Raw genomic sequence first — 15,411 nt, 5'->3', positions numbered from 1 at the left:
TTCACTTGTGTTTTTTACCCACTGATTAAGGGTTTTAAATGGTATGTACTATTCACTTGTGTTTTTTACCCACTGATTAAGGGTTTTAAATGGTATGTACTATTCACTTGTGTTATTTACCCACTGATTAAGGGTTTTAAATGGTATGTACTATTCACTTGTGTTATTTACCCACTGATTAAGGGTTTTAAATGGTATGTACTATTCACTTGTGTTATTTACCCCCTTATTGAGGGTTTTTAAATGGTATGTACTATTCACTTGTGTTATTTACCCACTGATTAAGGGTTTTAAATGGTATGTACTATTCACTTGTGTTATTTACCCACTGATTAAGGGTTTTAAATGGTATGTACTATTCACTTGTGTTATTTACCCACTGATTAAGGGTTTTAAATGGTATGTACTATTCACTTGTGTTATTTACCCACTGATTAAGGGTTTTAAATGGTATGTACTATTCACTTGTGTTTTTTACCCACTGATTAAGGGTTTTAAATGGTATGTACTATTCACTTGTGTTATTTACCCACTGATTAAGGGTTTTAAATGGTATGTACTATTCACTTGTGTTTTTTACCCACTGATTAAGGGTTTTAAATGGTATGTACTATTCACTTGTGTTTTTTACCCACTGATTAAGGGTTTTAAATGGTATGTACTATTCACTTGTGTTTTTTACCCACTGATTAAGGGTTTTAAATGGTATGTACTATTCACTTGTGTTATTTACCCACTGATTAAGGGTTTTAAATGGTATGTACTATTCACTTGTGTTTTTTACCCACTGATTAAGGGTTTTAAATGGTATGTACTATTCACTTGTGTTTTTTACCCACTGATTAAGGGTTTTAAATGGTATGTACTATTCACTTGTGTTATTTACCCACTGATTAAGGGTTTTAAATGGTATGTACTATTCACTTGTGTTATTTACCCACTGATTAAGGGTTTTAAATGGTATGTACTATTCACTTGTGTTTTTACCCACTGATTAAGGGTTTTAAATGGTATGTACAATTCACTTGTGTTATTTACCCACTGATTAAGGGTTTTAAATGGTATGTACTATTCACTTGTGTTATTTACCCACTGATTAAGGGTTTTATATGGTATGTACTCTTCACTTGTGTTATTTACCCACTGATTAAGGGTTTTAAATGGTATGTACTATTCACTTGTGTTATTTACACACTGATTAAGGGTTTTAAATGGTATGTACTATTCACTTGTGTTATTTACCCACTGATTAAGGGTTTTAAATGGTATGTACTATTCACTTGTGTTATTTACCCACTGATTAAGGGTTTTATATGGTATGTACTCTTCACTTGTGTTATTTACCCCCTTATTAAGGGTTTTAAATGGTATGTACTATTCACTTGTGTTATTTACACACTGATTAAGGGTTTTAAATGGTATGTACTATTCACTTGTGTTATTTACCCACTGATTAAGGGTTTTAAATGGTATGTACTATTCACTTGTGTTATTTACCCCCTTATTGAGGGTTTTTAAATGGTATGTACTATTCACTTGTGTTTTTTACCCACTGATTAAGGGTTTTAAATGGTATGTACTATTCACTTGTGTTATTTACCCACTGATTAAGGGTTTTAAATGGTATGTACTATTCACTTGTGTTATTTACCCACTGATTAAGGGTTTTAAATGGTATGTACTATTCACTTGTGTTATTTACCCACTGATTAAGGGTTTTAAATGGTATGTACTATTCACTTGTGTTATTTACCCACTGATTAAGTGTTTTAAATGGTATGTACTATTCACTTGTGTTATTTACACACTGATTAAGGGTTTTAAATGGTATGTACTCTTCACTTGTGTTATTTACCCACTGATTAAGGGTTTTAAATGGTATGTACTATTCACTTGTGTTATTTACCCACTGATAAAGGGTTTTATATGGTATGTACTATTCACTTGTGTTATTTACCCACTGATAAAGGGTTTTAAATGGTATGTACTATTCACTTGTGTTATTTACCCACTGATTAAGGGTTTTAAATGGTATGTACTATTCACTTGTGTTATTTACCCACTGATTAAGGGTTTTAAATGGTATGTACTATTCACTTGTGTTATTTACCCACTGATTAAGGGTTTTAAATGGTATGTACTATTCACTTGTGTTATTTACCCACTGATTAAGGGTTTTAAATGGTATGTACTATTCACTTGTGTTATTTACCCACTTATTAAGGGTTTTTATATGGTATGTACTATTCACTTGTGTTATTTACCCACTTATTAAGGGTTTGAAATGGTATGTACTATTCACTTGTGTTATTTACCCACTGATTAAGGGTTTTAAATGGTATGTACTATTCACTTGTGTTATTTACCCACTGATTAAGGGTTTTAAATGGTATGTACTATTCACTTGTGTTATTTACCCACTGATTAAGGGTTTTTAAATGGTATGTACTATTCACTTGTGTTATTTACCCCCTTATTGAGGGGTTTTAAATGATATGTACTATTCACTTGTGTTATTTACCCACTGATTAAGGGTTTTAAATGGTATGTACTATTCACTTGTGTTATTTACCCACTGATTAAGGGTTTAAATGGTATGTACTATTCACTTGTGTTATTTACCCACTGATTAAGGGTTTTAAATGGTATGTACTATTCACTTGTGTTTTTACCCACTGATTAAGGGTTTTAAATGGTATGTACAATTCACTTGTGTTATTTACCCACTGATTAAGGGTTTTAAATGGTATGTACTATTCACTTGTGTTATTTACCCACTGATTAAGGGTTTTATATGGTATGTACTCTTCACTTGTGTTATTTACCCACTGATTAAGGGTTTTAAATGGTATGTACTATTCACTTGTGTTATTTACACACTGATTAAGGGTTTTAAATGGTATGTACTATTCACTTGTGTTATTTACCCACTGATTAAGGGTTTTAAATGGTATGTACTATTCACTTGTGTTATTTACCCACTGATTAAGGGTTTTATATGGTATGTACTCTTCACTTGTGTTATTTACCCCCTTATTAAGGGTTTTAAATGGTATGTACTATTCACTTGTGTTATTTACACACTGATTAAGGGTTTTAAATGGTATGTACTATTCACTTGTGTTATTTACCCACTGATTAAGGGTTTTAAATGGTATGTACTATTCACTTGTGTTATTTACCCCCTTATTGAGGGTTTTTAAATGGTATGTACTATTCACTTGTGTTTTTTACCCACTGATTAAGGGTTTTAAATGGTATGTACTATTCACTTGTGTTATTTACCCACTGATTAAGGGTTTTAAATGGTATGTACTATTCACTTGTGTTATTTACCCACTGATTAAGGGTTTTAAATGGTATGTACTATTCACTTGTGTTATTTACCCACTGATTAAGGGTTTTAAATGGTATGTACTATTCACTTGTGTTATTTACCCACTGATTAAGTGTTTTAAATGGTATGTACTATTCACTTGTGTTATTTACACACTGATTAAGGGTTTTAAATGGTATGTACTCTTCACTTGTGTTATTTACCCACTGATTAAGGGTTTTAAATGGTATGTACTATTCACTTGTGTTATTTACCCACTGATTAAGGGTTTTAAATGGTATGTACTATTCACTTGTGTTATTTACCCACTGATTAAGGGTTTTAAATGGTATGTACTATTCACTTGTGTTTTTTACCCACTGATTAAGGGTTTTAAATGGTATGTACTATTCACTTGTGTTATTTACCCACTTATTAAGGGTTTTAAATGGTAAGTACTATTCACTTGTGTTATTTACCCCCTTATTGAGGGTTTTTAAATGGTATGTACTATTCACTTGTGTTTTTTACCCACTGATTAAGGGTTTTAAATGGTATGTACTATTCACTTGTGTTATTTACCCACTGATTAAGGGTTTTAAATGGTATGTACTATTCACTTGTGTTATTTACCCACTGATTAAGGGTTTTAAATGGTATGTACTATTCACTTGTGTTATTTACCCACTGATTAAGGGTTTTAAATGGTATGTACTATTCACTTGTGTTTTTTACCCACTGATTAAGGGTTTTAAATGGTATGTACTATTCACTTGTGTTATTTACCCACTGATTAAGGGTTTTAAATGGTATGTACTATTCACTTGTGTTTTTTACCCACTGATTAAGGGTTTTAAATGGTATGTACTATTCACTTGTGTTTTTTACCCACTGATTAAGGGTTTTAAATGGTATGTACTATTCACTTGTGTTTTTTACCCACTGATTAAGGGTTTTAAATGGTATGTACTATTCACTTGTGTTATTTACCCACTGATTAAGGGTTTTAAATGGTATGTACTATTCACTTGTGTTATTTACCCACTGATTAAGGGTTTTAAATGGTATGTACTATTCACTTGTGTTATTTACCCCCTTATTGAGGGTTTTTAAATGGTATGTACTATTCACTTGTGTTATTTACCCACTGATTAAGGGTTTTAAATGGTATGTACTATTCACTTGTGTTATTTACCCACTGATTAAGGGTTTTAAATGGTATGTACTATTCACTTGTGTTATTTACCCACTGATTAAGGGTTTTAAATGGTATGTACTATTCACTTGTGTTTTTTACCCACTGATTAAGGGTTTTAAATGGTATGTACTATTCACTTGTGTTATTTACCCACTGATTAAGGGTTTTAAATGGTATGTACTATTCACTTGTGTTTTTTACCCACTGATTAAGGGTTTTAAATGGTATGTACTATTCACTTGTGTTTTTTACCCACTGATTAAGGGTTTTAAATGGTATGTACTATTCACTTGTGTTTTTTACCCACTGATTAAGGGTTTTAAATGGTATGTACTATTCACTTGTGTTATTTACCCACTGATTAAGGGTTTTAAATGGTATGTACTATTCACTTGTGTTTTTTACCCACTGATTAAGGGTTTTAAATGGTATGTACTATTCACTTGTGTTTTTTACCCACTGATTAAGGGTTTTAAATGGTATGTACTATTCACTTGTGTTATTTACCCACTGATTAAGGGTTTTAAATGGTATGTACTATTCACTTGTGTTATTTACCCACTGATTAAGGGTTTTAAATGGTATGTACTATTCACTTGTGTTTTTACCCACTGATTAAGGGTTTTAAATGGTATGTACAATTCACTTGTGTTATTTACCCACTGATTAAGGGTTTTAAATGGTATGTACTATTCACTTGTGTTATTTACCCACTGATTAAGGGTTTTATATGGTATGTACTCTTCACTTGTGTTATTTACCCACTGATTAAGGGTTTTAAATGGTATGTACTATTCACTTGTGTTATTTACACACTGATTAAGGGTTTTAAATGGTATGTACTATTCACTTGTGTTATTTACCCACTGATTAAGGGTTTTAAATGGTATGTACTATTCACTTGTGTTATTTACCCACTGATTAAGGGTTTTATATGGTATGTACTCTTCACTTGTGTTATTTACCCCCTTATTAAGGGTTTTAAATGGTATGTACTATTCACTTGTGTTATTTACACACTGATTAAGGGTTTTAAATGGTATGTACTATTCACTTGTGTTATTTACCCACTGATTAAGGGTTTTAAATGGTATGTACTATTCACTTGTGTTATTTACCCCCTTATTGAGGGTTTTTAAATGGTATGTACTATTCACTTGTGTTTTTTACCCACTGATTAAGGGTTTTAAATGGTATGTACTATTCACTTGTGTTATTTACCCACTGATTAAGGGTTTTAAATGGTATGTACTATTCACTTGTGTTATTTACCCACTGATTAAGGGTTTTAAATGGTATGTACTATTCACTTGTGTTATTTACCCACTGATTAAGGGTTTTAAATGGTATGTACTATTCACTTGTGTTATTTACCCACTGATTAAGTGTTTTAAATGGTATGTACTATTCACTTGTGTTATTTACACACTGATTAAGGGTTTTAAATGGTATGTACTCTTCACTTGTGTTATTTACCCACTGATTAAGGGTTTTAAATGGTATGTACTATTCACTTGTGTTATTTACCCACTGATTAAGGGTTTTAAATGGTATGTACTATTCACTTGTGTTATTTACCCACTGATTAAGGGTTTTAAATGGTATGTACTATTCACTTGTGTTTTTTACCCACTGATTAAGGGTTTTAAATGGTATGTACTATTCACTTGTGTTATTTACCCACTTATTAAGGGTTTTAAATGGTAAGTACTATTCACTTGTGTTATTTACCCCCTTATTGAGGGTTTTTAAATGGTATGTACTATTCACTTGTGTTTTTTACCCACTGATTAAGGGTTTTAAATGGTATGTACTATTCACTTGTGTTATTTACCCACTGATTAAGGGTTTTAAATGGTATGTACTATTCACTTGTGTTATTTACCCACTGATTAAGGGTTTTAAATGGTATGTACTATTCACTTGTGTTATTTACCCCCTTATTGAGGGTTTTTAAATGGTATGTACTATTCACTTGTGTTATTTACCCACTGATTAAGGGTTTTAAATGGTATGTACTATTCACTTGTGTTATTTACCCACTGATTAAGGGTTTTAAATGGTATGTACTATTCACTTGTGTTATTTACCCACTGATTAAGGGTTTTAAATGGTATGTACTATTCACTTGTGTTTTTTACCCACTGATTAAGGGTTTTAAATGGTATGTACTATTCACTTGTGTTATTTACCCACTGATTAAGGGTTTTAAATGGTATGTACTATTCACTTGTGTTTTTTACCCACTGATTAAGGGTTTTAAATGGTATGTACTATTCACTTGTGTTTTTTACCCACTGATTAAGGGTTTTAAATGGTATGTACTATTCACTTGTGTTTTTTACCCACTGATTAAGGGTTTTAAATGGTATGTACTATTCACTTGTGTTATTTACCCACTGATTAAGGGTTTTAAATGGTATGTACTATTCACTTGTGTTTTTTACCCACTGATTAAGGGTTTTAAATGGTATGTACTATTCACTTGTGTTTTTTACCCACTGATTAAGGGTTTTAAATGGTATGTACTATTCACTTGTGTTATTTACCCACTGATTAAGGGTTTTAAATGGTATGTACTATTCACTTGTGTTATTTACCCACTGATTAAGGGTTTTAAATGGTATGTACTATTCACTTGTGTTATTTACCCACTGATTAAGGGGTTTAAATGGTATGTACTCTTCACTTGTGTTATTTACCCACTTATTAAGGGTTTTAAATGGTATGTACTATTCACTTGTGTTATTTACCCACTGATTAAGGGTTTTAAATGGTATGTACTATTCACTTGTGTTATTTACCCACTGATTAAGGGTGTTAAATGGTATGTACTATTCACTTGTGTTTTTTACCCACTGATTAAGGGTTTTAAATGGTATGTACTATTCACTTGTGTTATTTACCCACTGATTAAGGGTTTTAAATGGTATGTACTATTCACTTGTGTTTTTTACCCACTGATTAAGGGTTTTAAATGGTATGTACTATTCACTTGTGTTTTTTACCCACTGATTAAGGGTTTTAAATGGTATGTACTATTCACTTGTGTTATTTACCCACTGATTAAGGGTTTTAAATGGTATGTACTATTCACTTGTGTTATTTAGCCACTGATTAAGGGTTTTAAATGGTATGTACTATTCACTTGTGTTATTTACCCACTGATTAAGGGGTTTAAATGGTATGTACTCTTCACTTGTGTTATTTACCCACTGATTAAGGGTTTTAAATGGTATGTACTATTCACTTGTGTTATTTACCCACTGATTAAGGGGTTTAAATGGTATCTACTCTTCACTTGTGTTATTTACCCATTGATTAAGGGTTTTAAATGGTATGTACTATTCACTTGTGTTATTTAACCACTGATTAAGGGGTTTAAATGGTATGTACTATTCACTTGTGTTATTTACCTACTGATTAAGGGTTTTAAATGGTATGTGCTATTCACTTGTGTTATTTACCTACTGATTAAGGGTTTTTATATGGTATGTACTATTCACTTGTGCTGTTTGTACCCGGGTGTCTGGCGCCCTTTGTGTGGGATCATTATTGGAGTAGTCCTATAAGAGATTGTATCACTATAGTGCTTTATTTTTGCTATTGTTTTTCATTTTGTGTCATTTTTTTCTGTGCTTCTAATCACACGTTTACTTCTGGTTTATTAAGAGTTTATTAAATTTAATGAAACTTAATGATCATTTTTTTAGATGATGCATATTCATTTTTTGTTTTTTGAGAATATTTTGCTTTTTTGGAGAGTCCGACCCAACATTGCTGCTCAGCCAGATAAAAAAAAAAAAAAAAAGTTAAATTAAAATAAATAAATAAATAATAAAAGAAATATCAATATACATGATATAGTATCATGATAAAGTATCATAAAATGTAATAAAGTTTTTTTTTTAAAGAAATTAAAATGTGATGGCCGTTGTCCTCTGGAGCCGTAATATAATAATAAGACATCCCCTGGTTTAGTAACAAACCATTTAGGTTTGCCCAGTGCACTGAGTAGTCAATGACATCCAAGAGACAAAATGAACAATAATTCAAAGAGGAGCTGAAGAGAACCCTGGTTTATATCAAACTATTTCTAAATGGGTTTTTTTTATTCCGGAGAGGACACCAGGACGCTCTGCACAAGGTAACTGCTGCAGCCAACGAAAGTGCTTATGTTGCTTATTGGGTCCCTTGTAATTTATACAAATAAAACAAATAACAAATAAAATATAATACAGCACAGCTTTATTTGATTATGACCTTGTTACTTACATTTTCTATCCAAAACAATACATAGTGCTACCTTTTTGTTTGCATTTCAAAACAGTGCAAAACAAAATATGACCTGGTGATACCCCAGTAACCTTTGACTTTGCTCCACGGCTGGTTGTTACCCTACATAGAAACAAATTTCTCTCGATTCTCTCACTCAGCATCTCTGGAAAGATACAATATGCCGCCTGTAAAACACTGCTTAGTGCAATGTTTAGTTTTTTTCAAACTCTGGCATTTTGGTGTAAGGTTTAATTCAGGTAAATGACAAGTGAATAAATGCCCTTTTCAATTGAAAACACATTTCTTATCACCTGACTGTTATCACTTTGTTCATTGTGTATCATTTCTCCGCTGTGTTTGTGACTATGCGACACCTGATCCGTTTTCTTCATTCTCTGCTCCGAGCAGACTTTCATCAAGATGATTTTTAGAGCTTTCATTAGGGAAGATGCCTCTTGCCAAAATAGTCCTGGTTGTAGAATTACAATGAATCAAGACTTTCATTACGTTAAAAATCAAAATACAGGATTAATGTGTTAATAGTATCGAGACACAGGATCATAGGTAGAAAAAACCCAGAGAACGATGGGCAACTGTGCGTTTACACATTGACCCCAGGAGATAAGAATGCTAAATGTAGACTATTATTGCAAGGACTCTGTAAGGTACTGCGAGCGGTGATATGGCCTCTATTTTCCGTGATGAGGGAGTAATACCATCTCTGCTGAGGACACCCCTATACACTTCATAAGGAAGTCGGCAGGGCTGTAATATACGTCATGGAGTCCAGAGTAAAATGAATTTATAAAGCTGTCCATTTCTTACAACCAGAGGGCTACCTAAGCATCATGGGAATTGCATTCTACAACAACCGGTATGCCATGTTCTGTCTATCACTGGTCTATCGATATTCAGTGTTTTGATGCTGAGAATAGCTTTTGTAGTTTATTTTTGACACGTGGCCAAAACACTCGAGTACAATGTGTTAACTTTGGACTTTTATAACTATTTGTTCTATTTCTGAGTTTTATCACTCTCTGGAGAACTATAAACTCAAACTTTTATTTCAGACATGTCATTGATCTCAACACACAAAGATTATGAGGCATTAAATTTTGTAGAACGGAATACTTGTGTTTATCACCTTGATTGCGGTGTACTTGGTAGTCTCTGCTGGTACCAGTTGCTGATTCCTCACTTTGCTGAGAGGCCACACCGGAGCAGGAACTGGCCAAGTCCCTCTCTAGAGGGGTCTTGCTCCATTCTGAAACATTGCAGTCATTCATTACCAGTCCGTGTAACAAATCCTTCATGTAATGAAAATAAACAGCAATTACTGAGTGTCAAAAACAAACTAAATTATAAAAATAAAAATAAATTTAGTATCTTTGAATTATTTCCTGTGGATGAAATTCACTTTGATTCCTGACAAGTCACACTTTATCCCTGTAAGCTGGGAATGATGGAAACTTGACAAGGGAATTATAAAACATGGTGTAAATAGCAGAAAAGGAAAATCGCCGGGTTTTGACTCAGTGGGCTCGTCCAAATCACCATTTACCATATAAAAGACAGGAAAGGATGAGATCCAGCCCTTATCCATGTTATCCTTCTTCTGCTTCCCCACCTGATTGGCAAGGACACACCTTCCCTGCCAGCCGTAACAACAACTAACCAAGACCAAAGAGCAAAGGAAGGGTAGGACGGAAGCAGTTACTGGCCAGAAATCTAAAGTGGCTCTGAGGTCAGTTAAACTAGCTAGCACCCACTCATCTTACAAACCCCACACATACCAACCAACCAATACATGTGCCCATCTCCACTAAGCTGCGCTCTCTTCCTTGGACCTCATCCTGACCGTGTCATCTTGTTGAGGACACTTCCACCCAGGACAACCTCATGTAAAATATGGCATCGAAGTTACCTTGTTTCAAACTTTAATTAATATGGATAATCTGATACCATGTCTGATGGAAATGCTAATTACATATGAAAACTAGTGGGTTACCATTGAGTCAAAAACTACATTTCTCCAACGCTGATATTTCAAACAACATTGTTAGAATATACTCCATTACATCCTAGTTATCTGTTATTCTAAAAAATAAGAATTTAGTGTTTCGAATAGTATCCATTTGCGATACTTCACACTCACCGTTAACAGTTGAATCCTTTGTATAAAAGCTTTATAGAAAGACAGTGTGTCATTTCTGTGTCTCCCCAACTGAGACGTTAAATGGAGATTTTGATCCTCAAGTTTGTCAAATAATGTCCGTACATTGAAATCCTCTAAATTTCGGATTGTGCTTCTCTGGTCTTAAAGATATTAACGAAACATGAAATCACAGGCTGACTTATCACCTAAAAAACCTTTACATAAATCACTATATAAATATAATATCTGCACTTTGTGTTAACATTACTTGCCATTACCAGATTTCCCAGCATGCACCAGAACACGCTTCCTGATATATCTAATCTTTTACACTGTTGTAATAAGTTTTATAACTGGCGCAAAAGTTAAACAACTGGTTCTAGAGGCAGAACGTTGTTATGAAACAAATCTTAGAGAATGACGAACTTTTAAAGAAAAGTTTAGCATGATATTTGGTCAGGGTTTGTATGCTGGATTAATGTAAGTGTTATTAATTAATTGATGTATTTTTATGTCAGGATATCTTCTGCAAATAGGTATACCTAAATAGACGATAATTCATGGCCTCACCATTACGTAAAGATCCTAATTATTACACATCTAAGAAATCTATCTTAAATGAATAAAAATCCAGGTACCTGATCCATAATCAATCTCCTTTTTTCCAATGTCTAGTATCTCTCCCGAAGCATGCTGGCCATGTGTTTCATAGAACTGAAGGCTGGGGATAAAAAAGAAAAATAGGGAATTATAGTGATATTGATTTATATCCATTACCCAGAATTTTAGGTTAAACTGGCAAGACGGGGCTCTGTGTGTGTAAAAGTGAGTAGTTGGTTTCTTCATTTCAGAATTCCCAGATTTTACTAGTAACATGACGTAAAGTCAGGATTTTATTAAAGACACGGATGCGAGTATTATGCATAACTCTTTCTTTATTTCCTCAGCAGCAAAGATAGAGGAATATAAATATTATCAAAATGAAAGAAAAAACTGTATAGGTACACAGGCAACCAATCACATAACAGAGGAAGTGACTATATAAGGCCTGTGTCTCCCACAATCCCCCTCTTTGTTGCGAAAACCGAAGACCAGGTAAGACGGACGATATCCCACTTGGCCACAACAGGAAACGGGATCAATCCGATAACTTCAAGCTAAAAAAGAGAGAGAAATATGGTAATAACAAACTCCAAACTGTGGACTTACCAAGCCAAACTGTCGGTCGTTCATAGGAAAAACTGAAATCTGAAAATACAAAATAAGATTAGTATAAAATAATATAAACAGCATACGCAATTAAACATAAAATGGACCAAGTTGCAACATACCTGAAGAGTAGACCCCACACCGGGAGGGTGGGAGGGAATAATACTCGCCTCCGTGTCTTTAATAAAATCATGACTTTACGTCATGTTACTAGTAAAATCTGGGAATTTTCTTAAAGACACGGAGGCTCATATTATGCAAGTTTAAAGCTGTGCTATCACCTGAGATGCGATGTGTTCAATTGGTCTGAAATAGAAATTACGGAAGGTCGACTCCCGAGACCAGTCCGCTGCTCGCATGATGTCCTCTAGACGACAGCCGACTGTAGATGCCTTCGAAGCCATAGCACCCTGTACAGAATGAGGTGTAAAGATAGAGGTGTCTATTCCCGCTAAAGATAATAGCCAATGCACCCAACGTGCCAGAGTCGGTGTCGAAACAGGCCGATGAGCTGCTCTAGAGGAAATGAATAGAGGATGTAGATCTGACGAACGAAGCTGTTGTGTAGCATCCAGATAGGCCTTCAGACAATCCACCGGACAGAGTGCTGGACACCCCGAGAATCTGGGGTACACGAAGGACTTGGATGCTGACTTAGTCCTTGTAACGGATCGCCTGGCACCCCGACTTGGTACCTCCGTTAAAGGATGCTCCTAGCATTTCCTGAGGACTCCAAGCACTCTGGCAGACACCACAATCACGAACCGATGCAGCATATGAACCTTCTCAAGCATAGGAATGCTGTAGACCGTTGAATAGGAACCATACGAATAGGCTTACACTCCTAGCAGTCAACTGGAACAGCATGCAATAAATCCTTCCACGACACTTCACTTTGAGGGTAAAACAGGAACTCCCGACTGGCACATCCAGCCTGGCTTTTATTACAATTGTACACATACAGGCCACACCCAGGGGGAGGCATAAAATAACCAGTCAGATACATGGTACAACCCACACATCCCCTCCCCTCAGATAACCAGTTAACATAATTATACAGCCAGGAAAACTACAGTTTTTATACATGTGCTATAACTTTAAATCCATACATCCAATCTTCCTGAAAACTACATATTTAGAATTAGCACACTTTAAACATACACCCTTCCAAAAATCAGACAAATCCCTCCAGTGGATCAAAAGTTAGCTGGAGGTCCCTTTATGACCGACCGCAAGCACATTTTCTTGCCCAAAACAGTTCCATAGATTTGGGCTGTGCGGTCGGTCAATTTCATGCGGAAAAACGACTAAGTCCCATTTCGAACGGGACTCTGGAGTCTCTGGAGCTGAAAAACGAAGTGTAGGAGAAGGTAAGGGTCAGCAGTGTTCGGTAAAATGTGTAGCCGATTTCAGTTCCACAGAATCTTTAGCATACACCGCTGACCGCGTTCGACTGAACAAAGATGGCTGCCGCCACGCCAGTGGTCGGCAATTAACCTGCAGTAACCTCACAGCCTGGGAGGTAAATTGCCTGCACACTTTAACTTCTGGGTGGTCCGCCTGTGTGGTACTTGGTTCAGTAAGCCCTATTTACTGAACCAAGAGGGAGAAAGCCAGGGGCAAGTTATTTTACAGGTCTGGGGACATAGTCTTAAAGGAGCATTGTTCACCAAAGTTACAAGATGTCCCCAGACGGTTCTTAAAGGGCCATACACACCGAATAAAAGTCCATACGTTTTCAGGGGCCATAGTCTTAAAGGGTATTGTTACCCAAAGTCTCAATATGTCCCCAGACAGTTCTTAAAGGGCCAGCAGCAGTACAATAAAATACCATTCACTGTGCTTAAAGGGCCAGTAGTCGCACAATAAAATACAATATGCCCCAAATAACCCAGGGGCCATAGTCAGCAGGTAGGAGGCGGGCAAACAGGCTTCTCCAGGGCCCAGTGGCGAGGTTGGTTTCGCCACAGTCCTCCTGGATATGTTGAAAGCAACACCTTCAGGAGTGAACACAATGGCGCCCCAATCAAGGGCCCTGACATCGGAGACCCTCTTACATGAAATCAAACAAAGTAACATCACTAGTTTGGAGGACAATTGCTTAAGAGTCAGTCCTTGGTTAGGGTACCAGGACGATAGGAACTGCAACATAACGTTGACGTCCCAAAAGGCAGAAAAATGCGACCGAGGAGGACGAGCGAGGCGAATACCCTTGAGAAGGCGACATACGAAAGGATGTCTGCCGACAGGCGAACCTTCCAAACCACCGTGCCCGGCTGAAATAGCAAAGCGGAAAAGGTTGATCGTGCGATACGCCTTGCCCAAATCAAACGTGAGGAACTCCAGGATCAGATGGAGAGGGGCATATACGGGATCCATTGTCCGTTCCATGCACCAACCAGACCACGACTTCCATGCAGCACGGTAAGCTGATCGTGTACCCGGAGCCCAGACGTTATCGAGGAGCAGGAGAGTTGTTTGTGGAACGTCCGGGACAACCCAGGGTCCCCTAAAAGGAGCCACGCTACCAGGGGCAATTGATGTTGCAACACCAGTCCGTGAGAGTTCCCATCCGGATCCAGAAGGAGGTCCTGGAAGCTCGGTATCAGTCGTGGGTAGTCTATTGACAACTCCATCAGGCGAGGGAACCATGGTCGGGATCTCCACAGAGGGGTGATCAGCGCCAGACAACAATCGTGGCGAACCAATTTCGAGATTGTGCGAGCAATCATGTTGAATGGGGGAAAGGCATATAGGCGGCCCGGCGGCCATTCCTGGAGAAAAGCGTAGGTCGCAACCGCCGCTGGGTCCGGTCTCCAACTGTAGAACTCCGGTAATTGAGTTTTCAGGCGAGAGGCGAACAGGTCCATCTCGAATCGTCCCCACAATCTGGTCAGGCTTTGGAACACCGAGGCGTGCAAATGCTAATCTCCCGAGTCTCTTAAATGTCTGGAATTCCAATCCGCCCCCGAATTGTCCAGACCTGGAATGTGTTCTGCCGTCACCGAGACGTTGTTGTAAAGGCAGAATTGCCAAAAATCTTTTGCCAATAGCGCCAACATCCTGGATTTGGTTCCCCCCAGGTGATTTATGTAGCGGACAGCCGATACGTTGTCCATCTTGAGGAGAACGCAACAGTTTGCCCGCCCAGGGGTAAGGCTGCGAATCGCAAAGGCCCCTGCCAAGAGTTCCAGACAGTTTATGTGTAACGACTTCTCTGTGTTGGACCATCTGCCTCCTGTGGAAACAACGCCA

At 36.5% G+C, this 15,411-nt stretch overlaps 1 protein-coding gene across 1 annotated transcript in view; it reads right to left on the bottom strand.

Annotated features, from left to right (window-relative positions):
* Positions 1-9,012: 9,012 nt before the first annotated feature.
* The window catches only part of LOC134577038 (zonadhesin-like), a 54,958-nt gene continuing 48,559 nt past the window's right edge, over positions 9,013-15,411 (bottom strand). The window contains exons 26-29 of the mRNA XM_063435681.1: positions 11,586-11,668; positions 10,948-11,108; positions 9,937-10,099; positions 9,013-9,261 (exon numbers count right to left, since the gene is read on the bottom strand). Of these exons, the coding sequence (XP_063291751.1) occupies positions 9,041-9,261; positions 9,937-10,099; positions 10,948-11,108; positions 11,586-11,668 (628 nt within the window). The 3' untranslated portion in view covers positions 9,013-9,040. The remainder of the gene's footprint in view (positions 9,262-9,936; positions 10,100-10,947; positions 11,109-11,585; positions 11,669-15,411) is intronic.

This window comes from Pelobates fuscus, chromosome 11, assembly GCF_036172605.1.
Source record: "Pelobates fuscus isolate aPelFus1 chromosome 11, aPelFus1.pri, whole genome shotgun sequence".
Classification (NCBI taxonomy): Eukaryota; Metazoa; Chordata; class Amphibia; order Anura; family Pelobatidae; genus Pelobates; species Pelobates fuscus.
The sequence above is the reverse complement of the archived record's forward strand: the minus strand, read 5'-3'. Positions and strand labels throughout refer to the sequence as shown.